This window comes from Aspergillus lucknowensis (genome assembly GCF_044049455.1).
Source record: "Aspergillus lucknowensis strain CBS 449.75 chromosome Unknown BJX67scaffold_4, whole genome shotgun sequence".
In the NCBI taxonomy this organism is placed as follows: Eukaryota; Fungi; Ascomycota; class Eurotiomycetes; order Eurotiales; family Aspergillaceae; genus Aspergillus; species Aspergillus lucknowensis.
Genome location: NW_027263548.1, coordinates 346,456 through 372,144, shown reverse-complemented (window position 1 = coordinate 372,144; position 25,689 = coordinate 346,456). Strand labels below are relative to the sequence as shown.

The 25,689-nt window shown below is 48.6% G+C and overlaps 8 protein-coding genes across 8 annotated transcripts; 4 read left to right on the top strand and 4 right to left on the bottom strand.

Annotated features, from left to right (window-relative positions):
• Nucleotides 1-56: 56 nt before the first annotated feature.
• BJX67DRAFT_377620 (putative ABC transporter) lies at nucleotides 57-5,507 on the bottom strand (the record flags this gene model as incomplete). The annotated part of the gene is made up of 15 exons (XM_071032148.1): nucleotides 57-188; nucleotides 479-935; nucleotides 998-1,287; nucleotides 1,340-1,591; nucleotides 1,637-2,198; nucleotides 2,250-2,327; nucleotides 2,383-3,043; nucleotides 3,096-3,143; nucleotides 3,194-3,318; nucleotides 3,367-3,465; nucleotides 3,513-3,635; nucleotides 3,686-4,261; nucleotides 4,373-4,700; nucleotides 4,751-4,922; nucleotides 4,971-5,507. The coding sequence occupies 15 exons, from the start codon at nucleotides 5,505-5,507 to the stop codon at nucleotides 57-59; spliced, it is 4,440 nt and encodes a 1,479-aa protein (XP_070889988.1).
• Nucleotides 5,508-10,318: 4,811 nt separating this feature from the next.
• BJX67DRAFT_369893 (phosphotransferase family protein) lies at nucleotides 10,319-12,110 on the top strand (the record flags this gene model as incomplete). Its single annotated transcript, XM_071030837.1, has 4 exons — nucleotides 10,319-10,403; nucleotides 10,455-10,758; nucleotides 10,824-11,171; nucleotides 11,243-12,110. 4 exons carry the CDS (start codon nucleotides 10,319-10,321, stop codon nucleotides 12,108-12,110), a joined length of 1,605 nt encoding a protein of 534 aa, XP_070889987.1.
• A 57-nt stretch (nucleotides 12,111-12,167) lies between these two features.
• Nucleotides 12,168-12,655, bottom strand: BJX67DRAFT_377619 (uncharacterized protein; the record flags this gene model as incomplete). The annotated part of the gene is made up of 2 exons (XM_071032147.1): nucleotides 12,168-12,243; nucleotides 12,435-12,655. The coding sequence occupies 2 exons, from the start codon at nucleotides 12,653-12,655 to the stop codon at nucleotides 12,168-12,170; spliced, it is 297 nt and encodes a 98-aa protein (XP_070889986.1).
• Nucleotides 12,656-15,885: 3,230 nt separating this feature from the next.
• BJX67DRAFT_369892 (GNAT family N-acetyltransferase) lies at nucleotides 15,886-16,745 on the top strand (the record flags this gene model as incomplete). The annotated part of the gene is made up of 4 exons (XM_071030836.1): nucleotides 15,886-15,898; nucleotides 16,038-16,206; nucleotides 16,287-16,602; nucleotides 16,632-16,745. 4 exons carry the CDS (start codon nucleotides 15,886-15,888, stop codon nucleotides 16,743-16,745), a joined length of 612 nt encoding a protein of 203 aa, XP_070889985.1.
• Nucleotides 16,746-17,679: 934 nt separating this feature from the next.
• On the top strand, nucleotides 17,680-18,437 carry BJX67DRAFT_212939 (uncharacterized protein). The gene is made up of 3 exons (XM_071025627.1): nucleotides 17,680-17,796; nucleotides 17,891-17,943; nucleotides 18,044-18,437. The coding sequence occupies exons 1-3, from the start codon at nucleotides 17,753-17,755 to the stop codon at nucleotides 18,325-18,327; spliced, it is 381 nt and encodes a 126-aa protein (XP_070889984.1). The 5' UTR covers nucleotides 17,680-17,752; the 3' UTR covers nucleotides 18,328-18,437.
• A 158-nt stretch (nucleotides 18,438-18,595) lies between these two features.
• BJX67DRAFT_377618 (ribonuclease H-like domain-containing protein) lies at nucleotides 18,596-19,342 on the bottom strand (the record flags this gene model as incomplete). The annotated part of the gene is made up of 1 exon (XM_071032146.1): nucleotides 18,596-19,342. One exon carries the CDS (start codon nucleotides 19,340-19,342, stop codon nucleotides 18,596-18,598), a length of 747 nt encoding a protein of 248 aa, XP_070889983.1.
• Nucleotides 19,343-20,834: 1,492 nt separating this feature from the next.
• Nucleotides 20,835-22,512, bottom strand: BJX67DRAFT_343293 (RNP domain protein). Its single transcript, XM_071028138.1, has one exon. The coding sequence runs from the start codon at nucleotides 22,043-22,045 to the stop codon at nucleotides 20,942-20,944; it is 1,104 nt and encodes a 367-aa protein (XP_070889982.1). The 5' UTR covers nucleotides 22,046-22,512; the 3' UTR covers nucleotides 20,835-20,941.
• Nucleotides 22,513-23,359: 847 nt separating this feature from the next.
• BJX67DRAFT_343287 (NADP(+)-dependent, decarboxylating phosphogluconate dehydrogenase) lies at nucleotides 23,360-25,684 on the top strand. Its single transcript, XM_071028137.1, has 5 exons — nucleotides 23,360-23,486; nucleotides 23,759-23,946; nucleotides 24,028-24,479; nucleotides 24,547-24,975; nucleotides 25,031-25,684. Exons 1-5 carry the CDS (start codon nucleotides 23,476-23,478, stop codon nucleotides 25,469-25,471), a joined length of 1,521 nt encoding a protein of 506 aa, XP_070889981.1. The 5' UTR covers nucleotides 23,360-23,475; the 3' UTR covers nucleotides 25,472-25,684.
• Nucleotides 25,685-25,689: the final 5 nt, after the last annotated feature.

Genomic DNA, 25,689 nt, shown 5'->3' with positions numbered 1-25,689 from the left:
GATACTATATATCCGTCCCATCTAATTAGGACCGGCCCCGGGGGGTCTCATCCCAATTACTTGTGCACAGCCTTCCTGGTCCTCCTTGCACTAAACCACCGCTTCATATCGTTTATCCCGTGCAGGTACAGCCACGAGAAGAAGAAGACGGCCGCGAAGTTGAAGATTATATAGGCCCAGAATATACCCTGTTACGGTTGTCCCGTTAGTTCATTATACTAACTTGTAGGGTAACTTAGGAAAGGCCGCAAGCTACACGGAAGGTAGTTTGCGCGAGAGAGAGGGGGGGAGGGGGCCCATACATAGTCTCGCCATTTGTGGGAGTAGTAGACGTTGAAATGGGATGCCTGTTAGAATTGAAGGAAGACTGTGGTTAGTTGGATTTTCATCACTGAGGACTTTCACCTTCCAGGTTAAGTGAAGGTATGGGGAGGAGGGAGAAGTCGGGTAGACGAGAGAAGAAGGGACGGAGACGTACAAACTGATCCCCATCTCGAAACGAGCAATATGCACACATCCCATTCCCTGCATCCCTCACATACCCGGGTGCCTGGCTCAAAAAAGCCCCCGCGTACTCCTGGCATGAGTTCGTTCCCGGCGGAAGCGAGAACATCGCCTCCTCGCGCTCGACGCACTCCACGGGGACCCCGTGCACAAGGACACCGAGGAACCCTTCGAGGAGGTAATGGAACGGTGTGAGCCAGTACATCCAGGACTGCCAGAAGTGAGGGAGAGAGATGTAGGGCACGACGGCGCCGCAGAAGGCGACGATGAAGGTGAAGAAGCAGGGGACCAGGAGGGAGGCGAAGAGCTCGTTGGGGGATAATGCGGCGATGAATTGACCGAAGCCGACGTAGTATAGTTCGAAGAGCATGAGGAGCATCCAGGTGAAGCCGGCGCTGAATGAGTCACGAGGGAACCAGATGCCCCAGTACCTGTTTCAAGTGTACGTATTAGATGGTGGACAGGAAGGAAAGAAACAGGCGTAGGGTCGCACCAGCAGTTGAAGTATATCGATCCCGCGACGATAGAGTATGGCAATTCGGGGAGGATAGCCGAAGTAACGAATGCTGTCCAGGAGTATATCTTGGAGTTTGCCTCCCGGGACTCATAAAGGCCTCGGAAGTGGAGGTAGCGCGGTTGGAGCTGCTGGATGAGCGGTGGAGATATAGTGAGTGTCATGAAGACAGAGAAGAGGCGGGATTGCATGTCAATATAGCTGTTTCCGAGATGCCAGAAGGTAAAGGTGTTGAAGAGACCAGTAAAGATGTGGAGGGCGAATTTGCCCTATGTATGGTTAGGTCGGTGGCAGGATGGAGGGGGGGTCCCGAAAACTCACGATGTTATACTGGGGGGTCCTCCAATACGCTGTGAAGGAACGCTTTGTGACAGTTACAACCTGCGTCCAGATAGGCATGGCGTACTCGCGATCATCGTCCTTGCGTCGTTCCTTTTCGTCGTGTTGGCGCGATTCGATAATGCCACTGATGTCTTCTGAGAGAGCCTTGCTTTCCTGCGAATTCGACCAGACGTCTCCCCAATCTTGACCTTTGTACTCTGGGTTTCCGGCGCCAATGACTTCAAGCATATACTACAGCTTGTCAGACAACAGAGGCCAAAGGGTTGTGCCACATACCTCTGCAGGATTTGCATTAGGAGGGCATCTCTTGCCGCCATTGCGCTCAAAGTACCCGATGAGTTTCGAAGAATCAGAACCCAGTTCGCCGTTGTAGACGACTCGACCACCACTCTGCAGCAAGATCAGGTCGTCGAACATCTCGAATAGCACAGCTGAAGGTTGGTGAATCGTGCACAGAATCGCCTGTCCTGCGTCTGCTAGTCGTCGAAGGAAGCGAACAATGTTAAACGCAGCAAGCGAGTCCAAGCCCGAAGTCGGTTCATCCAAGAAAAGAAGTAATGATGGTTTACTTGCGAGCTCGACAGCGATGGTAAGTCTCTTGCGTTGCTCTTGGTTCAACCCAGACCCCCCTGCTCCTACTGTAGCGCTGGCGATTGACCTCATTTCTAGAAGGTCGATGATCTTCTCGCAATAATCGTACTTCTCTTGGGTTGGTACTTCTTTAGGCTGCCGGAGGAGGGCCGAGAATCTCAACGATTCCCGGACTGTAGCGGTTGGCTCATGGATGTCTTGCTGTTCAGCGAAGCCAGTCGCTCTCTGAAAGCTTCGAGGTAGGACTCTGGAACGAGATGGTAAGCCTGGGGTCGCATAGGTGGTCAAGTATACTTACTTCCCATCAACTAAAAATGTACCCGAAACAACTCCAAAGTCGAGCCGCTGGGCAAGCGCATTGAGCAGAGTAGTTTTTCTGTACGAGCTGCCGTCAGCTCACGAACACAACCCTAATGTAGTAGTTAACTAACCCTGCACCAGACGCTCCAACCAATGCCGTAAGACGCCCAGGGCGAACATAGCCCTGAACATCTCGCAGAAGTTGTCTCTTTCCCCTGCTAACAGGAATCGTATAGTTCACATTCTGGAACGTGAAGATTGACGTGCTTCGGGCAATGCCGTCCACTTGGCCACTCGCATCGTCCGATATCACATCAGCATTGCTGCTATTCCCATTAGAAACCATTTCAATATCATCCGGTTTCTCTTTAAGTTCGATCGACTCCTTGACTCCCTTCGGCACTTCTCCTCTCTTGAAGATGGTTACCGAGCTTCCACCTTTATTAGGCTTCTGCAGTTCCATTCCGACCATCGTCGTGAAGATAAAGAAGATGAGCCAGGCTATTATGATACCAAAGTTACGCCAGAGATGAGACCGACGGTAGGTAAATGCGGAGTGTATATAATTTGATCCATCAACTACCAGTTGATCCAGGGTGCTACCCTGGATACTGCAGCTCTGATGGCCAGGCTGAGCACCAGGGCCGTATGGGACGATATTCGGCGGTGCGCATTGTATATCCAGCTTGTAAAACTCGTTGGCCATAATGCCTTCGAACGCGTACTGGACAGGATTTATCCAGATCAACCACTTGAGCCACGGATGCATCTTCCATGGGGGAATAAGATAGCCTAGTCAACTGTTAGAGGGCTGTTTTGGAAACGCCGGGCTCAGTATACTCACCAGTGTAGACCACGAGTGCCTGGATGGCAACTCCAGTTATCCGTGTCGCTATGATATTAGAGTTAGTATTAGAAATTTCGTCGATGGAATTAACATACCAACGTCGAGGGAAGCACTGAATGATCCCACTGTTCTGAAGAACGAATACATCGTCATCGTCAGTGTGAAGATGAATAGGAAGTTGATGAAGAACTGAGACGGGGTCCTTGAAAGATTCGCCATGCTAACTCTGGTCAGCCGCAGTACACGGTGGGTTTATGAGGGGGCATACAAATAAACTATGAGCTCGAATATTGTGACTTGCACAAATATTATTGGGATATCCACCACGACCTGAGCTACAGCATACGCAGAGGGACGGTAGAAGGAGCTAAGGAGTTAGTATAGTGCAAGGCTGATAAACCACAGGCAACCCACAAGGTCTTGTGCTTCAGCATGACAGGACGGTGGTGAAAGACATCCGTGAGTTCTGCAAGAGCAAGCAGGGCGTTAAAGAGAAGGACGAAGAACATGACGCCTCCTCTAGTAAAGACACCGCCACTATACGATTATTAGTCCTCGTCCCAAGTTAACCCTTGTTGTTTGCTAACCTTGTCGCTGGCAGATTGTAAAACAGACTTCCAATAATCAGCGCCTGGAAGGTGAGGATCGCCCATTTACCGATGAGGGTTTGTCTGTCGCCATACATGATACGGAACTGCCTTTCGGTGAGGATGAGAACTTGCTTGTGGAAAGGGACGGTGTAGTTTTTCTTTGGGGCCCTCCTACGAGCCTCTTCTCGTTCTTCCTCTTGAGACTTGATTTCCTGCTCGAAATCCTCAATATCCTTTAAACTCTCTTTGTAATCCTCGCTATTGAGATACGCCCGCTGAAAATCCTCTGCGGAGCGCGGTATCCGATCTTCCCAACCTTCTCTCACCCGCCGGGCGTGGGGATCGCTGACAGATGTCAGGAAGTCGGGTGTAGTCCATCGAGGAGGGCATTTGAAGCCGAGCTGCTCGAAGTACGATCTTGCGCTCTCTGCTGGCCCAAAGTACGCGCACCGTCCGCCCTCTATCAGTATTACTTTGTCAAATTGCTTGTAGAGATTCTCAGAGGCTTGGTAGAGGGCCACAAGCGTAGAAGCGTGCGCCATGTTCGTCAGACTCCTAAGACTCTGCACATACCTGATATCGTCAGCCCGCTCCGGCGGAGGATGGGCATAAGCGCAATCACACCTCTCTTTCGGCTCTTTCGAGCCAACGAGGTGAGCCTAGGCCGGGGGTGGTATAACTTACTCGGAAGCAGTGCTCGCATCAAGTCCTCGCGTAGAATTATCCCAGCATTGTGTGCTGGCTTTGGTTACCAAGGCTTCTCCAATAGAAACGCGCTTCTTCTCTCCTCCAGAGACTCCCCGAACGATCTCACCACCAACCTTTGTCCCCAAACAGTGTTCAATCCAGAATAGTTTGGCGATCGTCGACAAGAACGTCTTCTGGTATTCTTCCCGGCTCTCACCCGGAAGGCGCGAGGCTTTATCCGGTGTCCGTGTTTTCAATGCAAACATCAAGGTCTCTCGCACGGTGAGTGTAGCGTAATGGAGGTCTTCCTCCGGGTTATACAGGACTGATCCAATGAGCGCAGAGTCTATCAATGGAGTAATAAAGCGTCCCCACCTTCTGAGCGGTATTTGTGCGCCATCGTATCAGCATCCGTTCCACCATAATTGATATCTCCTTCAACACTTTTATAGCCGTGTCTCTGGTTCCCGATGGCCTTCAGGAACGTTGAGCATCCTGAACCAGGTCTCCCCAAAACCAACAACATTTCGCCCGGCCTCACACAGCCCTTGAATCATGGTTAGTCTCAATCCAAAGAGGGGGAGAAAAGTCATACAGTAAAGTCACGAAGAATAGTTCTCAACGGGGAAGGCCCCGCAGATGTTCCTTTCCTCCCTTTCATTAGAAGTCCCTTGATCATCCTCGGTAATCCCAAGAAGATGTCCGAGTTCGTCGGCTGAAGAGCAGCTCCCAGACCGACGCCTTTCACGGTGAGGTTCTTCCACACAACACCCTGATGCCTCGTCTGCTCCTCGTCTGAATTGGCTTTCCTCTCATGGCCAAACATCCGAGAAACCAGTTTCACGATCTGTGCCATGTCTTCCGGTTCTCCCTTTCCGTAGTAGGAGCTTGTCCGCCGATGCGAGAGTGCCCGTGTAATTTCATCGTTGGTGCGCGGCCCTGTGCTCGAGGTGCGTCGACAGGATAGAGCACCAGGAGGTCCGGACTGGTTAGTTCGAATGGGAGAGAAATATTCCTCGTTTCCGGACCCCGTAGGTGGGACCGATGCTGTATCAGAGGCCTTGGCTTCAGCAGGACGAGAAAGTTGATCAGAATCCCCGAAAGGATTGCCAGCAGATCCGTCGTTTTCCATGGTGGGCAATTTCGATCCTCGACACGATGCTCAACCATGTGAGTAAATCGTTGATAGCAAAGAGACAGGAGTATATATATGGACAGGAGTAAAATATATTCCAACTATGATATCAGAGCTCAAGCAAAAAGGAAGAAGACATGCATTCTATAGGTATAGGTATCTGGAAACTCTTAACTCCGAGAGCCAAGATCGATCAGCGTATTATGTATCTCTTGAGTGTCGGATCGAACAATCTCTCCATCATCAAGGGCCAGCAAAGAAGGGAACCGGGCGGTCGAATGACCGATGTGAGTCTCGCTCCTCGCAAAGAGCAGATTTCGGACGGAGGTATGTTTTGCGTCCGAATCCGGATGCGGTCATGATGAAGTCATTGCTATCAACACCGCAATTTTTGATTACGAAATCACCGTCGTTACTGTCCTAATGCATCAAGAAGTATGGAGAAGCCAAGACAATATTGTGTTACAAAGTGATGCTCACCGTTCTCATGCTGAGCTCAAGAAGGCGACGCTGAGTCGCAAACCAGGTACCTCCGTTGAAGCCCTGGCCAGATTTGCACAGAGCTCTGTGTTTCGACCACAGCAACGGCAGCCGACGTAATAATCGGCAGGAGGGACATCTTAAGAGTCGAGCCCGACGACTTATCGATCGGAATCAAGAGTTAAACATGTGGCGAACCATATTTTGATGCAAATAGTGCTTTCAAAAAAAGAAAAAAAAAAAAATACTCAATGGAAAGCCAGATCCATGCTGAGACCAATCGCAATCGAGTTCTCAGACAAACCAAGCTTTGTTCAGCAACAAACAGCTCTGGGCCATCACTATTTGGCCCGGTATTCTCTGGATACTCCTGAAAAGCCCATCAGCCAATCAGCAGGTGGAGAAAGGGGTTGAACGTCCGATCGGGCACGGCCTGGGGACTAGGCATCACAGGCCAATCAACCGTCCTAATTTCCAGATTAGTCTGCCACATATTTTGGATCTTATCATGAATGAGCTGGTCTTTCGGATAGCCAAGGACTCTCCAGAGTTTTGCTCGTAGAATAAATCAGCTAGAATCGTAGTCGTCAAAGTCAAGTCCGGGCATCTCTTCATCAGAGCTCACACTTGCCTCGTCTGCGGATTCCTCACTCGAATAGCCATCTAACTATATCGAGAGTAAACGTCCGCTGTACATGGCATCCCTCGAAGCTTAGGGAACACCCTGCGCCACTCCGTAGCAATGCTACGGATGTTGTCCCGCTGCATCATGCGTCGTGGATTCTCGAAATATATTCTTGCCAACTGCATGCTCTCAGGATACCGGAATGGATGTACTTTGGTCATCAACGCGAGAGAGGCATACCTGAGACCGAGGCAGCTCAAGATTCAGGAACAACATTATGCGGAAAATAAACAGACGCTTGAAAGACACGAAAAATTTCTAATCATCCTGCAAGTCAATCGGCTTGTCCACCGATTAATATCAACATTCTGCCAACACCATCTCCTCAGACTCCACAGCTATCTATGATGAGTTCACCAGCTGGTTCTCCCCCCTCTTGCCGTATCAAGCTCCTGGTGTTATTGATGAAATTATGATTCCGGATCTTCCGCTGGATAAAGCAGTGATGAAGTATAGCGACTGGCAGCTATCACAGATGGACACGCAGATATACAAAGACAACATCAAGAAGGCTTGTGATATCGCGTTAACAAATGGGCTGGATCTCACGCAGATACATAAGAACCAAGACCCGAACTTCTTTAAGAATCGGGGCGTTATAGAAGGTGTGGCCCGCCATTTCGTCGAAAAGATCCAAATGTGGTCGGACAATTACGAGCCGTCTTGTTAAATTATTTTGCGACCAATCTTGGGATGCTGAATAACGTGTTTCCCGACCGAATCGAATACCCGACCGAACCGATCACCCGACCGAACCGATCACCTTGATATCCCATATTAAATGGCCATTTTTTCAAGTCAAATATCTCAACAACCAAGCTTCTAGAGGAATTATAGCTTATATATAAAGCTTAACAGTATATAACATATAGATATATAGGGGTTACAACCTACCTATTCTTATACTTTCAAAGGTAATATAAATTACACCTGTATTTTTGGTAATTTTGATTACTTGAATATAATTGGGATAATATAAAGGCTTGGGGGGTATAAAATAGTTTATTTATTATTTTAGGGCATATGTACCTAATTATATTTATTTTATCCCTCTTAATTATGTGGTTGTTGAGATATTCAACTCTTTACATGGCCATTTAATATGGAATACAGTGGTGATGGGTTCGGTCGGGTGATTGATTCGGTCGGGAAACACGTTATACTTTGATAGGGTATTTGACTCCAATAAACGTGTTGCTATAAGACAGCTCCTGGCATGCTGGGGCCCTTTAACTATCTTCAGCTGCTCGTTCAGTATCTTCAACTGGTTCTTCATGTTGGTAGATGATTCTGGATGGTTGTAAAGGTCAAAATCGTAAATCATGTTGGCTAGGTTGTGCAAAATTAAAGGAGGGGGACTGGGGTAAATGTGCTGGTGGTTGAGAAAGTTGGTTCTAGAGAAGTTGGATTTTAACAAGTCCACAAGTCACAGACGCAGACCATGTCACTTAAAGTCTTCGCCTTCGCCTTCCTGTGTGGAACAGGTAGAGTGGTGGCTATTATGTCGCCTGTCTGAGTACTACCGTCACAAGCAACCCGACCACCATCCCTTTCGCTGAGATGCCCACTTCAATCATGTTCAACCCCATCATCATTTTACCTCATTGGTGCCCTTGGTCACCTGACCGCAAAGTTCATTACATAATCGATTTCGCCCAAGGCAATAACGTATTTCCCGACCGAACCGCCCACCCGACCGAACCGCCCACCCCATCGATTTTGACCGCGTCGTTCAACACGTTGAACTTTAAATCACTACCATGCCACGAAAACCGCGTCTATCAAATCGAGAATTGGTGGAGCAAGAGGGTAGGATTCAACTCGCCATATCCACTTTAAAAAAAGCTGAAATTTGAAGCCTGCGCGAAGCAGCGAAGGTTTATAATGTGCATCGAGAAACATTATGCGATAGGATGAAAGGGGTCCAATATCGAGGCGGGCAACGCGCTAATGGCCATAGGCTTTCTAAGATTCAGGAAGAATCTCTAGTAGAATGGATTCTATCTAGGGATTCGCGTGGAGTTCCTCCTAGACCTGCAGACGTGGTGGAAATAGCGAATCTTATCCTTCGATCTGTAGTATCAACCCCCCCTCAACTAGTTGGAAAGAACTGGGCAATAAAGTTCATTAATCAACAAGATGAACTAAAAACTTAATATGCACGAGGCTACAACTATAAGCAAGCTAGATGCGAGGACCCCCAGCTTCTAAAGGCGTGGTTTGATCAACTACAGGAGGTCCAAATGAAATATAGTATTAGCGATGAAGATATCTATAACTTTGACAAAACCAGCTTTGCAATAGGTCTAATAGCAACTACTAAGGTAGTTACTAGGTCTAAGATGCCTGGGAAACCTTATTTAATTTAACCTGGAAACCGCGAATGGGTTACAACAATCGAATGCATCAATTCAATAGGGTGGTCAGTTCCTTCATGCATTATCTTTAAAGGAAAGGTTCATATCAAGGGATGGTATGAAGAACTTGCCTTGCCAATAGACTAGAGGATTGAATTAAGTCCTAATGGTTGGATTATGGATGAGATAGGCCTCTAGTAGCTTTAAAAGGTCTTTATTCCTGCAACCAGCAGCCGTACAGTTGGCTAATATCAATTGCTTATATTAGATGGCCATGGAAATCATCTCACACCTGCCTTCAACAAAATCTGCAGCAAGAATGGTATAATACCAATCTACATGCCTCCTCATTCATTACATCTCCTGCAACCACTTGATGTTGGTTGTTTTGGTCCCTTAAAGCACGCGTATAGAAAGATTATCGAAATGAAATCGCGCCTTGGAATCCACCATATCAACAAATTAGACTTCCTAAAGGCCTATCCAGCAGCTCACCAGACTATTTTTACACCTTAGAATATTTAGAACGGCTTTGCTACAGCTGGAATACAGCCTTTTAAACCTCAGCAAGTTCTTGAGAAGCTAAATATTATACTTGCTACGCCTACCCCCCCAGGAAGCTATAGAGTTGCCTCAAGCACCTCCTCAGTACTTAGAACGCCTTATATAATTCATGATCTGCAGAAGCAAGCATCTTTGATTAAGAAATTGCTTAAAAAAGGTTCCCAAAGCCCTTTATCGCCTTCAAAGGTTGCCTTAGAACAGCTTATAAAGGGTTGTGAAATAGCTCTATACAATACTGCCTATCTAGCCAAGGAAAACCACGATCTCCACGCAGAAAACGAGAATTCAAAGTGGAAAAGGCGTCAATCTAAACGCCAGATGCCTAATAATGAAGGCCTATTGATACAGGAAGGTAGAGACCTCATGGTGTTGAGGAATAATCAAGAACATGAGGTAGGGGGGTCATCGATGATATCTGCAGCTCAACCTTCTGAAGCGCCAAGACGCGCTCCACAAAAGTGTTCAAATTGCGGTATTCAGGGCCATAATAGAACTAGATGTCCTGCACCTTTAGTTACCTAATTTTAATCTATATAAGAGTTGGTTGGTGGTTGAGAATCGATTCAAGTTCTAAAAGCGCGACCGAATCGAGGAGGTGGGCGGTTCGGTCGGGTGGGCGGTTCGGTCGGGAAATACGTTATAATCGAACCTGCAAGCTCGAAAAGGAGAAGGCGATAATACAATCTTCGTCCAAATCTCAGTCCCCGTGCTGAATAGGAGCCATGTACAAAATCCGAAGCCGAATTTTGAACAAGGCAATACTAACTCCCAAATCCATGTCCAGGAATATCACTTTAACTAGTCGTGGTATGCCCCTCGAATCGCAATACTTCTCCGTCTAATGATCTCCATACTTAGGAGAGCCTATCCAGAGTGAGCAGCTTTTCGAATACACAAATGGACGATTTCTGGTCAATGAAAAGCACGAAATATCAAAACGATATGCCAAATTTGATCTCGAGGCTCTCTGTAGAGTAGTTTCGTCTTTGCCATCTGTGTCTTCACCGATATCCAAAATTGATAAATTGGAGGGTGGCTTCAACAAAGCATTATTGATGACAGCTGAAAATGGAAAAGAGATTATTGCGAAGATACCATTCCCTAGTGTTGTGCCTGCTGAGTATAGCACTGCATCTGAAGCAGCTTCGTTGGAATATGGTGGGTTTTTTCTCTTTTTCCAGCTGTCTGCCGAGTCTCCATGCTAATTCAGATGGTTTTCGTAGTAAGGTCTCAAACCTCTGTTCCAGTTTCCAAAGTCCTTGCGTGGAGCTCCGATTCTTCGAATCCTGTCGGGTCAGAGTACCTTGTGATGGAGAAAGTAAACGGGAGGCAGTTAGTTGATGTATGGGGTGAGATGGGTCAGCTGCAACAGTTCAAGCTGATTCAAAACCTGGTTCGGCTGGAAAGTCAGTTGGCTTCGATGGAGTTTCCTGGTTATGGAAATCTGTATTTCCGTCATTCAACTAAACACGGAAGTCAAGTTATCCCTATAAATGACGATTATTGTCTTGGCCCCGCCTATAATGCGTCGTGGTTTCCACAGTTTGGCGACCAAAATTATGCTGGCCCATGTTTGTCATATCTGCGCCTTCCATATTACTGGACCCATGCTAACATGCGTATCCGTATAGGGGCGAGTCTTTCAGACCTTGTCTTGCGTTGGCTAATCGAGGCCTTGCGCATGTGCAACACTCGACACTCATTCCTCGTGGACCCCATTTCGGGGCTAAGACCGAACATATTCACATTTTGGAAACTGCTAAGAAGATTATACCGAAATTAGTGGGATATATTCAGCGCTTCTCTAGACCAACACTGTGGCATGGAGACCTTCATTTGGGCAATATATTTGTTTGCAACAAGGACCCTACGAAAATCGTTGGCATAATAGATTGGCAATTTGTCTCAATCATGCCTGCGTTCATGCAAGTGCAGTGGCCGTCCTTCATTAGCCCCCCTGAAAATTACGAAATTGGGATTGTCAAGCCGGACCTACCACCAAACTTTGACGAAATGGACCCGGACGAGAAAGCTTTTGCGATAACAGAGAGAGACCAAGCTTTACTATCAAAATGTTACGAAGCAGCACTTGCCAAGAATCACCTTAAATCATACTTGGCTTTGAGTCAAGTCGACTCAGTCGTACGGCACTTACTTTCCTTAACCAAAGACACGTGGAAGCACGGTATAATTCCGCTCCGTGATTCTCTGGTCCAGATCTCCGAAAATTGGCGCCAAATAGGTCTCTCCGAACCTTGTCCGTACCAAATTACAGGGGACGATTTATTAAAGCACAGGCTTGAGCTTTCTCGGTATAAGGATTGGCACAAACTAAAAGCATATACACAGGAGTTGTTGCATTCAGATGATGACGGCTGGATACCGCCCCATCTTGACTTTAACAAAGTGCAAGCAAGACACGACGAACTGTTCCAACTATACATTCGGAAAGAATCCGAAGAGGTACCAGAAGAGGAAGCAAAGAAGCTTTGGTTTTATATTGACAGAGTATGACAAGTCAGACTTTCATAGATGGAATGCGTGGTAATAGGAATAAAGAAGGCCGCGGCATTATTGCAAAAATTGGCCCGGCTGCTGGCATAATGGCAAGTGCATGAGACTCCAAGTGACTTCGTATTGAAGCTCCCTGTAAGCAAGTTAGTTGTTTGTGTAATCTGGTGCTTTGAGGGTCAATACCATTAACCCAGATTATCCTTCGCTTGCTTTTCAATACTTTCCCAAAATTTGTCGAAAGCATCAGAAATTTTCTCCTCTGGCTCATTGATATTGATGTCTTCGGAGGCTAAATTGGCATGGCTTGTGTTCTACTTAACCCACTTCTGGAGTGATTCATTGGAAGCTTGAGAGTTGACCTGGAGGTAGACTCGTTTCTTGCCGTCCTTCACCTCTCCAGCATCCAACCGCAATTGCCATTTCTTATCCTTCTCCCCACTCTTTGGGGGAGCGATACGTGTCCCCGCTGAATGAGTCTTCCATAGCTTGCTTATTTGGCCTTCCCGTACCATCAGATTTTTGAAGTCTTTGAGAGCCCGGGACATTTTGCGAACAGTAAAGGTAATGTGAATTCTGAAGAGCGAGAGTTAATACAACAATAACGTCTCTTCTCACCCTTCTATCGTTGCCATTAAGTAGTCGAGGAACATGCAAAGCACCTACCTGCAGACACTGCGATCGTCACAATGTAGCCAATGGCATCCCGGTTAGAGCATGGAGAAGCGACAGCAGGTACTCTTATGTCCAGTAACGGCTGCCTGTTAGCCGCTCTGATGGTTTCAAAAACACAAGTCGCTGATTGTGGCAGGCGACCTCAAACAGCTTAGCAGCTAGCGTGCTGCTGCCTAGAAGAGGGGTGTTCGCTGGCTCATCATAGTGCAAGCCAAGAATGTGTTTGTTTCTCAGTTACTCCGCAGCAGCGTGTAGCTGAGGTCAGATAGTTGGATAGCAAGCTCAAAATTGCTTCTTGAAGCGCTGTGATGAAACTTGATTAGCAAGTACTACGGCAAATCAGGATCAAGAACCCTGCAAAGGGCAGTGCTCACTTGGTGCTATTCCTCCTAACAGAGAACAGAAATAGGGCGTCACGGCCTAAGTATCGGAACTGATGCCAGAAGGATTTGGTGCCCAGATCATTTTCTACCGAGAAACAGGTCTATACTTCCCGATCCTCGCGGCAAACAGGCTCCTGTCATATCGTAACTACCAAATGATCCACATGGTTGCGCGGCGCTAAGTTTGGCTCCCTCAGCCACGGGCGCTACTATACAGTGTCAGTGCATCAGGGAACCTCCTCATTTGGGGCTGTTCTGGGCATCCAGCGGGTTTAACATGAGCAAATCATCTTCAGTGGACGAGCAAAACCTTCTTTGGAGTCAGCATCACCAGCTGTACCGCTCTTCCACATCGAAAGCAAGTACGGATATTGGCGCCTAGATTTGGCGCTGGTCGTGATCCTCGTTCCCAATGCGGTTTGGGGATTCATCCAATGAGATAAGAAAGTGATGGAAGCGGCAAGGCTGAAACAGTCTTTGTATTAGTCGCTATTCCCAGACAAGATTATAAGTTTTTGAGTGGAGGAGGTTGAGCTGAGATCTCACAGAGTAATCGAACGAAAAGATTCTAAGGTTTCAGTGGAGCAGACTCCGTTAACTGAAAGGGATCGTGGTACTTTCGCCAATCAGGCAGCAAGAATTCAGTCTCAGACCTGATCATCGCCTGCTGTAACGACGGCTGTTCAAGAACGGGATGATACTAAAAGCTGGAGTTGTCTCTGGATAATCAAGGAGCTCTATTCAGATAGAGCAAACTACCAAAGCTTAAGGAAACTGGCAATTGATGTTGTGATCGATAACTTGCCAAACCTTTGGAAAGGATTCGCCCCAGCGATAAATATTGAACTCATGAAAGCAGTTCCTGATTTTACTATTGATCTATGCCGTGCGACTCTGGAGAACTATGTGGTCGAACCGTCCAATATGAAGCCATATCCATTCCCTACTGGCTTTGAATATAGAGGAGTTGACTACGAGTGTAAACCGTGGGGTACTACGAACTGGTCGTACCAGAACTAGTGAGGGTAAGAAATTGGGACTATCATGACCACCTGTATCTAAAAGCTTTACTTTACTGAGATTTTTTACTGTTTGCTAGGTCCCATACGAAGATATAATGTCGGGACCCGACCAATTTTGATGAAGGATTGCCAATGGCTAATTGGATATTTAACGAGAGTGTACAATATATTTGCGATAACTCAGAGCTCTCCCTTCCTAGCATGGCTTGCGAGGTGCCGATCGCGATTATCCTTCCTGGGGAACCCGCGGCCAAGCTCAAAGCCATATTTGCAACCCTCAACGTGACAGAAGTATGTTGTACGCTCAACCATATCAGGGTGTTTCGAGTCGGAGTGCCGCTTGAGGTCCTTGCGGTACTGGAATGCTGATGTACAGCCGTTGACTGTGCACTTGAAGCGTTTGTCGTGGCGTGTCTTGTGACGGCTTTGAAAGGATTAGCCCTAGAGTGAGAGTATTTGGGTAGGGTCAAGCTGGAAAGACATAACTTACTTGAGTTCATATAGCTTCCGGAAAGTGAGGTTACAGCTGCCACACTTGAAAGGATAGGAAGTTGGGGTGTGCTCAGAACGGGTCGGCTGTGGGTTTGTTGGAGCTGATGACAGGAGATCCTTATCTTCTCCAAGGCTAGCGTGTGGAGTCGGATCCGGTGGAAACGGGAGTGGGGGTGGGGAATGGCTCGGAAAATCATCAAGTGAAGGGGTCTCGAGGAATTGAGAAGATGAAAGTCCAAGGTCAGGGCCAGGATGCCCAATATCTAACCACGCAGGGTCAACGCAGTCAAAGATCTGATAGTGATGATGTTCGTTTAGACGAGTGTTAACGAAGCTGTGATTCGAACTGGTTATCCTGGGAGGAAAGGGAGATAGGAGGGCTACTGAGGCCCGGGTTTCTCAACCGGACGGGGCCGGCCTTCCGTCTGGAGGAATGAAGAGTCGGAAAAGAGAAGCAAAATACGATCTGGATATAAAAGAATGAAGAGAAGACGTAAAGGGTGAGCAGCAGTCAGTTTGTGGGTAAAGAGCGACTAGGCAACCTCTTGCGAGAGGCGCCGCTGTTGAGGGAAGAAGAATACTTCCACTCGAGGAATCCTCTTCTTTATATGCTTGACGCAAAGAAAGTCCAGCACACAAGGCGATCTCTTGGCAAAATGGTAGGCCTCAAATTTCCTGTTGGAGTTAGCTCGTTGTTAGCTTAGCTGTATCATGCATTTGCAGGGTACCACTATCTAGTCCCTATATATGCCTATGTACAACAAACCATTACTTCCTGACGAATTTAGAGCCTCGTCATGGCCTTTGGTGGCCTTCCTGCCTGGCGTTCTCGATAGATAAAAGATTGCGTTGCCTTGAGGATGGGGCCAGGCTTAAATATCAGGCCGTGCGTGCCGCGCCTCGTTCAGCACAGTGCCCAGTCACTCTGCATCACGTGCAAAACCACGTTCTCATCCGAGGCCATTGGTGTGTCTAAAAGAAATTCTATGGAGCAGTGCTAAAGGCTGTTTGTCCTGGAATCTCTGTACAGATTAAACTTTATAGATAAAACTTGCCTTTGCGAGTTCTCTTGATAAAGAGGTCCCCGTGCAATAAGCCGCGTATACCCCGCATCCTGACCCCAAGAGCCATCTGTCGGCCAGAACGAAGTCGCTTGATTCTCTCTAGCTACTGAGTGTCGACCTACTAGGGAGGTTGTGTGGTCACATGACCTCGGCTAGTCGCCTAACCGAGGCCTCCAACACCATCTACAACTTAATAGGCAGCATTAAGGAAGTGACATAGTCCCCCTCTTTTCTCAGGCCCATGATGGTCACACTCAGTCTTACTCCCTAAAATTACACAGGAATACTCCGGAGCCTCACTTCCCTTCCCGAAACAAGAGACAGCAGTCATCCTGCCAGAGCCTTCCGGGTTCAAAGAACTTCACACAGAGCGCCTCATTCTGCGACTATTCCGGCCTGACAGTGATGAAGATGCAGCACAACTTTTCCGTACCCGAGGACGACAGGATGTGATGGTCTGGCTGTACGCATCAGACACTCTGAAGAACCTCTCCAGCTTCATTTTCTCGCTCTAGGCTAATCTTACGCACAGGAGATCGAAAGCAGCCCAAGTGACACCAAGAACTGGATGCATAACAAGGTCTTCCATACGCCAGACGGGTCAAGCGCTGTCGACAATCGGCATTCCTACTTCCTAGTTTTTAGAAAAGATAGTAATAGTACAAAGCCGACCCTCAGAGAAGATAGTATCGGCGCCGTTGGTATTGGTTCAATAGATCCTGCGCCGGCACTAGGATACATGTTCCATCCAGATGCCTGGGGGAAGGGGTACGCCACAGAGGCCGTGCGGGCTGTAGTCGAGGCGTGGTGGGAGTTGCCTCGTGCTTGGGATTTCAATGACGAGAGGCTATTTTCGGCGGTTAAGTGTGCGAATTCGGGGAGTTTGAGGGTCTTGAGAAGGTGGGGTTTGAGGTGTATGAGTATGGGCTTGCCTCGGAGAAACTGGCTTTTATGTCTATGGGGAGACCTCGTAACTCTTCCTTATACAATCCCTCTTCATGACTTCATTCAGTGCTACCATATAAACATTTACTATGCCACATGCTTTGGGCAGCCTAAGGAGCGCAATTTATAGGAGCCACACGGCAATCACTCCCTTTAAGGCTGCCATTGATTAGTCGCTGGGTGTTCTTTTTGTCGCACACTGGCAAAAGGGGTCTCCTTTTAAGCCTATTGATTCTAAAAGCATAGAAATGGATTTAAGCAATATTCCTCTGTGGTCACACATTAATAGATGGCTCAGTATCTTGTCGGCCAGCGATGCTCCAGAGTGCCCTAAAGATGCCAGCACAGCCAAAGGCAAGTCAACCATACCTAGTCTATCCATGGAGATAGTATATATAATACCCTAGACTAAGATAATTGCAGACAACTAGAAGTTAGCTTGATTAGGAAAATAGAGGCTTACTAGTCTATTTATTAAGGTAAGAAAAATAATTCTTCTAATAGGCCAAGGAGCTTTGTTTATCTATACTTGTGTTAGATTAGGGTCCGCCAATCAATCCATAGGAGAACGCCTAAGGATATTCTTGACAGGATAAGAGAATATGTTAAAGTCAAACGAAGTATAGAAAGAGCCAGATAACCAAAGTGATTGGTGAACAATAGGTGTAGTGTCAATCTGGTTAATAACAGACGGAGAGTAAAACTTTCTAAGTACAGATAATGACAGTCCTTATATATCCTTCCGATTCATGCCCATCATGCTCTTTCTCTTCGACGAGCATGCTGGTGCTCATCCTTGTCATGCTCTTTCTCTTTAACGAGCATGACTGCAGTCCCGATTAGCCCTAACGTCATTTCGCCCGATATGACCGGGTCGGCACATTATTGTTCCCTAGCGTCGCTGCGAGGAGCTGCGGCACGTCAGGATCCATTGGTTGTCAATGTCCGGTTCTCTGACAAGTTCTTATATATCTATTCTTTTAGTATTGCTAAGTACTATATGATACTTATATTAAAGTACCTGCTCTATTATATTAGATTATATTAGATTACCTAATACTACTATGGTCTGGATTAGCCCTAGTATTATATCACCTAATATAACTAGGTTGGCACATCTTTATTTCCTTGTATTGTGGCACAGTACTGCGGCACAGCAGGTCCATTGGCTGTCGATGTCCGAATCTCTGACAGATAAGCAGCGCGGGGTTGACCTCACGCATCCGTCTCAAGGCGTTCAAGACAATCGCTCACGGTAATACCACCTTTCATTCCACCAATATTACTACAAATGTCCAAGATACTCTACATTTCCATCCTATGATGCAGAAACAGGAAGATAACCCACAAAGCAGGTTTCTCACTTCCCAACGCCATGACAATGTCTTTGAAAAAAATACATAGCGAGGAAGATGTCTTCCAATTTATCGGCTCTACGAGTGGGCACACGACAAACGCAAAGGATATATCAGCCAAGTCACGCACAACGCAAGCCCTCGGAGATTTATCTGATAATACTCTCCAGAAGATCAACGATTGCAGAGGTACACCCAGCGAGAACACAGGTCAACAGTCAAAGAACTCCCAATTTACACACTATGGAGAGGGCCAAAAGCTGGGAAACGGAAAGCAGACGTGAACAAATGCAATCGGGATCAAATAAGCTAGGCTATGGAGCTTGCTTGCCAAAGAGTCTTGTGAAGGATCTGAGTAATAATAACTAGTAATCTTAGTATCTTATTGATGCCTGGGAACTGTTTTTTTTTCTGTAAAAGAGACCATAATTCACTCCTTGTAAGCTCCCCGAAACCGTCCCTAGGTGTCATCTATAGACAAAGATCTGGCATTTCAGTTACGACCAACAGAGCATTGACAATATGCATAGCATCCAGGTTTGCTTGACAAAGTTACGCCAAGCTTGGAGGAGACTGAGCCATATGCCTCCCAACACCCGTATACCCAGCCTGGAAGCAAACATTGATCCTATCGCGCGTGGCGACCTCGATCTTCTCTTTACTCCTCCAACCCAACTTACCGTTGTATACCGCCCACAACTCGGGTAGAATCCGAACATCCTGAGCACAGTAATTGATAATAGCCTCCGACAAGGGCCGGGAATTGAACACCTCATAAGATCCCCCGCGCTCAGGCGCAAAGAGCCGTCGTCCACTATCTTTAATATTCATCCACGCGCTGGCTTCAGACCTCGTCAAACCTGCGTCACGCTCGATGCACCGGGCAAGACCGCTTAGGAATCTTCTTGACCCACTCCGAGTTGCGAGCTCAAGGAGCTGGATATCCTGAATGCCCGCGAGGTGAACGCCGAAGTGGGCATACAAAGCGTCGGAATCGTTTCGAACATCAAAAAAGGCCTTCGGAATATTTTCATCTTCTAGTATGCCCTTTAGGGTTTTACCGCTTGTAGAGGGGTGTGAGAAGGCTTCCTGGCCCAGAGTGTGGATGTCAATGAGGTACACCTCATCCCTGGGGAGCAAAAAAATTTGCATGATTGAGATTGAGCCGTGACGAGAAAGGTTGATGCCTTCTAGATCGACGTAGATAGATGGAGGATTGTTTGGAACGTCTGTGAGCAGCTCAACCAGTTCGCCAATGGCGGCCGTCGTGTCCATGATCTTTGGGGACAGGTCGGTCATATTGGGCTCAGGGTGAATTTATAAGGCAAAAGGCAGAGTAGTATTGAAGCAGACCTTATTTCTTTGGGGCCTTTCAAAACTTGAGAAGACTGAGCTGAACGCCGAACATATAGCTGTACTTATAGATCAGACGCCCACTTCGCGCCGATGCAGAGGATACAAAGTACAGTACAGTACTATCAGGTGTAGCAGGTACTGTGCAACAAACACGAAGTTGTATCAATGCTTGTAGTTTATCTGTATTACTGTACTATGGTACATGATAGAGCACTAGGAAGAGTGTGATCGGCAATAATTGAGGCCTACCATGCGCATGGAAACCTAAGCTACAATGGCTAATCTGCTCATTCTTTCAATAATTTAAGCATAGATTCCGTCAACATCCATTGAGGCACTGGCAGATTGGCGCAAGATCCATTTTTGAGGCCTTCCACTGCGGTGGCATATTAACGAGCCAATAGCACCGGCATCTCAGTCATGCCGGAAATTCGATTGCCGACGAGAAAACGCGGAGGCTGGGCCGAACCCACCCACGATTAGCGCCGACAGCTTAAGCTGCCACCACCCAATCAGCGCCCCCAATGCCCTGGGCAGCTTCAACCCAGCCACCCCGCCAAAACACCTGCCAGGCCAAAATACACATGGCTGGGCAGCCCAGACCACGTCGTTTCACACCTCCCTTATAACGCGGGCAAATTCTGCATCCACATTCTTTTCTCTTTCCATCTTTCCCTTGTCCTCCATATATCCCTGGCTTGATACTTATCCCTTGATCGTCGGGGCATCTTCCTCAAGGGACCAATTCCATTCTCCCTCCTGTTGTACTCTTATCCCTATCGCTACCATTATCGCTATCTATACCGAGAAACTCGGAAGAGGGGACCATACCCCCCTCTTCGTCCCCGACCGCCCACCATGCAGCGGAACATGACCGTCGCGGTCATCCTGATCGTCTTTTTCATCCTCCTCGCCATTGTCGCCGTGCTGATCTGGGCCCACAAACACCAAGTCTCCTTCGCCTTCTTCGGGCGGAGAAAGCCAGTCGATGAGGAGAGCACTGAGGGTGGTTAAATTGTCCGCCCTCTTCCTTCGTCTTTCTTTTTTCCTTGAACAGATATTATTATCGGTCCGCGAAATATGTTCGGTATATACATCTGACGATACTATTACGGCTTCCATCACTCACCAACGCACTTACACTACAACCTTACCACCTAACTACTACTGTTGGTCTTCTGCTTGAGTCCTGCGCAAAACGGCGCAGGCGATATCTTTACGCGCATGGATTACCTCGTACGGGTGCCAGTCTACCATGCGTAACCTTTCGATGAGGTTCTATCTGTCCTATACTACCTCCGAGGGCGCATACATACCCTACTCGGGGGTATCTGCACATGATTGACGATATCTGATTGTCATTGATCTGCATATATTTATCTCCAGCGATTTCTTGTATATGGCGTTACGATTGTTTATGGCATGATTGAAATGTAGAATAATGATTTGGAGAACGATGAGATGCCGATATCTAAGAAAGTACAACGTGGATCTTCCATAAACAATAATATGATATTACAAGAGTCATAGAATCTTGTGTGCTCATCCCAGGATCTTCAATCCACCCTTGGTCTTTCCAGGTTTCTTCACCCCGTCGTTCTTTGTTTTCGATCCTTGGCCACCACCTCCTCCGCCCTTCCCACCATGCTTCTTGTTCTTGTTGTTCGACACCGGCCGAATCTCGGTCGTCGCGCGGCGAAGGAGAACCGGGTGCGATCCGATATACTTCCCCTGCATCTCCCTCGCGGCCTTGAAGTAATCGTCGCCGTCGCTGAAACTAACGAAGCCGTAGCCCTTGCTCTTTTGCGTGCGCTTGTCGCGGATCACACGGGCTTTCTGGACGGAAGTGTATTTTGAGAACGCCTTGAACAGAGAGTCATCGGTAACCTCGCCCGCGAGATTGCCTACGAACAGACGGAAATGTGCCGGGTCCCATTCCAGCAGGCTCGAGTCGGTCCAAGTCTGGCCGCCACCGGAACGTGCAACAGTCTTTTGCGGTTCCGGGCCCGCGATCGGGGTCGGTGTACTTGTGGCTGGTGTGCTCCCGGATGAAGTGTAAACCGTTGTGCTCACACCAGGGGTACCGGTGGTCACATCCCGGCGGATAGTGCTCTTACCAGTGGCAGATAAGTCATCCTTGTTTGCGTAAGCGCTCTGCCACTGCGCGATTTGGGCTTCTGTTTCGGCATCGAGGCCTGAATCGTTTCGCCCGAAGCCTCTTCCGCGCGCTCCATATCCGTTTGACTGGTCGCCCGAAGGCGCAAAGGGATTCTGAATATGTGGCACGGTCGGACCATACGTGGCGCCGTTGTATTGAGAGGAGCCGTAATATGAGGCATCCGCTTGGTATGACTGTTGTGGCTGCGAATAATAGCTACCGTAATTCGTCGTAGAAGGATTTGAATAGCTGCTCTGTGTGCTAGGCGCAGCTGAAACAACAGGACTGCTGGTGCGGTACGGCTGCTGGGAGGCTACGGACCGTGGTTGAAACGCTGTAGCAGCGCCGTAGCCGGGTCGAGAGGCATTACCGCCATAGCCGCTATTTGGTGCCGACGGCCCATATTGTGGATTTGCGTTTGAGGATGGCGGTGGTCGCGGAGGGAGCGACGAAGGCGGTTGATAGCCTGGAGGTGGCGGGAAGGACATGATGAACGGAGAGTTCGAACAAAGGGGACGGTGGATGATGTTGCGCCGTGCAGACACGTACCTTCAGGGCCTGACTAACGCTGCAGTCATACGCCAGACGTCACGTCTGAGAAAGGTCCCGAATCGCGAATCAATCGATGGTGATTGCCAGTTAGGTGAGATATTCGCTGTATCGCCTCGCTGCGAGGGCGAGATATTTTCACAAGAGCCGCAACAGGCGGTGGCAAGGTTTTGACGGAGGGAGGTGTTAAGGTGCTAATTTGGGGCTACTCTCTCAGCGCAAACAAGACTGTATCGTGGACTGAACGCACAATCGAGGCTGGGATATTGCCACTCTATCGGCCAGGCTCAAACATGGCAAGAGTGAAAAAGGCGCCGATGGTTTTCTCGCCCACCGTAGGACTTCTGCCGTAGGTCACGTGCAATAAGTCTTGCCACCGAGCAATGGGAGCTTCCAAGGTTTCGAAAGCGGAATAGCGTGAGGCTTCAGGTTGGATGCCACTTTGCACCCCCACTCTAAACCTCTTTAGGAAGTGCTGGATGTCCACGGAGTTGGGATGACAGAGGGGAAAGGTCATTCTCCGCGGCATATTACAGTGTACTCAGAGTCAAGATATCCAGCATTCCTTTTTCCGCTTGGAATGGCAGAATTTCTCCAGTGTGTAAGCTGGCAGTCCTCCAGCTTTGCGCAGTTGGATGAGATTGCTTCAGAGGATGCCCTGTGCAGGTTGCAGTGGGAGCGCAGACTGATCCCACCTCATTCTCCCGGTGGAAGCCGCCGACTGATTCATTATTTGCATATCAAATTTCAACTGCACAGGTCTGGTCGCTGGATTTGAGTCCAGCTAAAAATTAGAATTTATCCGGCCAGCACCCTCTCACCGAGCGCGTTCTGGGAATAAATTCCTTGGGTCATAGATCAATCAAAAGCCCCTCCATGTGCCCCGCCATCGCAGACAACATCAGAGCCACTGTCGAGGAATCCCCCCGCGTGGCATTGACTGCTCACGACGGTCATTGTAGCACAGCCAAGCCCAATGAACACGACGCGCCCTGAGTAGAGTAAAATGTTCTGCCCCGGTCAAGGAGTTGAGGATAGAAAATTCGTCTTGCCAGTCCGGGCATCCATCGCACTTGCGACCGGACTACTCTGCTCCTCATTGCAGCCCCGCCGCCATTCGTCCCACCATGACGGAAGACCTGCTCCGTCAGCAGTCTCTCACTGCACGGACAAGCCTGACTGATGGTGGTCGTCGTCAAACTTCGCTCCTTTTCCATTCCCTCCGAGTCCCTTCTTCAGGTCCGCAGCTCCGTGCTTTCTCGCCCCTTGTCCGGCAGCGCCTCAGCAGTCCTTTTATACCTGACTTCCCTCCTCCATCCGCTCTCATACCCCTCCCAACAAAAAATTCTCTCCACCCCACCATTTCATCATGAGCGCCGTGTAAGTCCGCCCCCTTCACAGCACATCCTTTCCTAGTCATGTACTTTCTCATGTCCATGGATTGTACCTGGTGCTCCGTGTTGAAACAATGGACCGTTCTGGTACAAGCGCCTGTTCTAAAAAAAACCGGATTGGGTTGACGAGACTATCGTCTACTTCGCGGTGGCGACGGTTTCTTTACTTCCGTCGCCTTGAATACAGCTACCGTTCTTTTCCCCCAATTTTCCAGCTTTCCTCGTCGTCAATTGACATGGATGATAACTGACATCTAGCGCTCGGCTGGCCGGCATTCGTGCTGGCCTTTCTGCGCCAACTACACCTAGTGCTGATTTCGGTTTGATCGGTCTGGCCGTCATGGGCCAGAACCTGATCCTCAATGCTGCTGATCACGGCTTCACCGTCTGCGCCTACAACCGTACCACTTCCAAGGTCGACCGCTTCCTTGAAAATGAGGCCAAGGGTAAGCCACTCAAGTCCCGAGTTTCCGGGCATTCCGGACGTTGTGTGGAAGAAGGCTGTTGACCTATGACCCAATTTGTAGGCAAGTCTATCGTCGGTGCTCACTCCGTCGAGGAATTCTGCAAGAAGCTCAAGCGCCCCCGCCGCGTCATGCTCCTCGTCATGGCCGGAAAGCCCGTCGATCAATTTATCGAGTCGCTTCTTCCCCACCTCGAGGAGGGTGATATCATCATTGACGGCGGTAACTCCCACTACCCCGACAGCAACCGCCGCACCAAGTACCTGAAGGAGAAGGGCATCCGCTTCGTCGGCAGCGGTGTCTCCGGTGGTGAGGAGGGTGCCCGTTACGGTCCCTCGCTCATGCCTGGTGGTAACGAGGAGGCCTGGCCCCACATCAAGGATATCTTCCAGAGCATCGCCGCGAAGAGCGACGGTGAGCCTTGCTGCGACTGGGTCGGTGATGAGGGTGCTGGTCACTACGTCAAAATGGTCCACAACGGTATTGAGTACGGTGATATGCAGCTTATCTGTGAGGTAAGCACAACATATTCCTCCATAACGATCTCTGTTTAGATGTGACTAACGCAAGAACCGCCATTAGGCTTATGACATCCTCAGGCGTGGTCTTGGCCTGCCCGTGAAGGAAATTGCCGATATCTTCGCCAAGTGGAACAAGGGCGTTCTGGACTCTTTCCTCATTGAAATCACCCGGGATATCCTATACTACAACGATGAGGATGGCACCCCCATGGTTGAGAAGATCCTCGACAAGGCTGGCCAGAAGGGGACTGGCAAATGGACCGCCATCAACGCCCTTGACCTTGGCATGCCTGTCACCCTGATCGGCGAGTCCGTTTTTGCCCGCTGCCTGTCCGCCATTAAGAGCGAGCGTGTCCGCGCTAGCGGCCTGCTCAACGGCCCCACCCCCGAATTTACTGGTGACAAGCAGGCGTTCATTGACGACCTGGAGCAGGCCCTTTACGCCTCCAAGATCATCTCTTACGCCCAGGGCTTCATGCTCATTCAGAACGTAAGTCAATTGTCGCGCTATTATCGAACTGTAAGTTGTTAACGAGTTCGAACAGGCTGCCAAGGAGTACAGCTGGAAGCTGAACAAGCCCGCCATCGCCCTCATGTGGCGTGGTGGCTGCATCATCCGCTCCGTTTTCCTGAAGGATATCACCAACGCTTACCGCGAGAACCCCGACCTTGAGAACCTGCTCTTCAACGACTTCTTTAACAAGGCCATCCACAACGCCCAGCAGGGCTGGAGGAATGTCGTCAGCAAGGGCGCTCTCTGGGGTATCCCCACTCCTGCTTTCAGCACGGCTCTCAGTTTCTACGACGGCTACCGCACAGAGAACCTCCCTGCCAACCTCCTGCAGGCCCAGCGTGACTACTTCGGTGCCCACACCTTCCGCATCAAGCCCGAATATGCCAACGACAAGTACCCCGAGGACAAGGACATTCATGTCAACTGGACCGGCCGTGGCGGTGATGTGTCTGCTTCGACCTACGTTGTTTAATTAGGGGCTCTGATGCACTGCGCTGGACGTGAAGCTAATCTGGGCCAAAGATACATATCGGGACCCAGAGAAAAGGGAGTTTCGTTAAGCGAAGTTCTCCAAAGATATAGAATGATAATGTCCGACACCAACAGACGGAAAAAAGAACTCAACCATGGAGTTAGGCCCTGCCATGTACTTAGGTCCTTAGCAATGAAAATATTTTCAGAAGGATTTCG

What these genes read in the sequence shown, in the direction of transcription:
- BJX67DRAFT_212939 (XM_071025627.1), top strand. Translation starts at nt 17,753, where the DNA reads ATGGTCTGGATTAGCCCTAGTATTATATCACCTAATATAACTAG. An exon ending in ATATCACCTAATATAACTAG is followed by an intron (nt 17,797 to 17,890) that starts GTTGGCACATCT and finishes ACAGATAAGCAG; the next exon opens with CGCGGGGTTGACCTCACGCA. An exon ending in GTTCAAGACAATCGCTCACG is followed by an intron (nt 17,944 to 18,043) that starts GTAATACCACCT and finishes CCCACAAAGCAG; the next exon opens with GTTTCTCACTTCCCAACGCC.
- BJX67DRAFT_343293 (XM_071028138.1), bottom strand. Translation starts at nt 22,045, where the DNA reads ATGTCCTTCCCGCCACCTCCAGGCTATCAACCGCCTTCGTCGCTCCCT.
- BJX67DRAFT_343287 (XM_071028137.1), top strand. An exon ending in CCTTGAAAATGAGGCCAAGG is followed by an intron (nt 23,947 to 24,027) that starts GTAAGCCACTCA and finishes CCCAATTTGTAG; the next exon opens with GCAAGTCTATCGTCGGTGCT. An exon ending in GCTTCATGCTCATTCAGAAC is followed by an intron (nt 24,976 to 25,030) that starts GTAAGTCAATTG and finishes GAGTTCGAACAG; the next exon opens with GCTGCCAAGGAGTACAGCTG.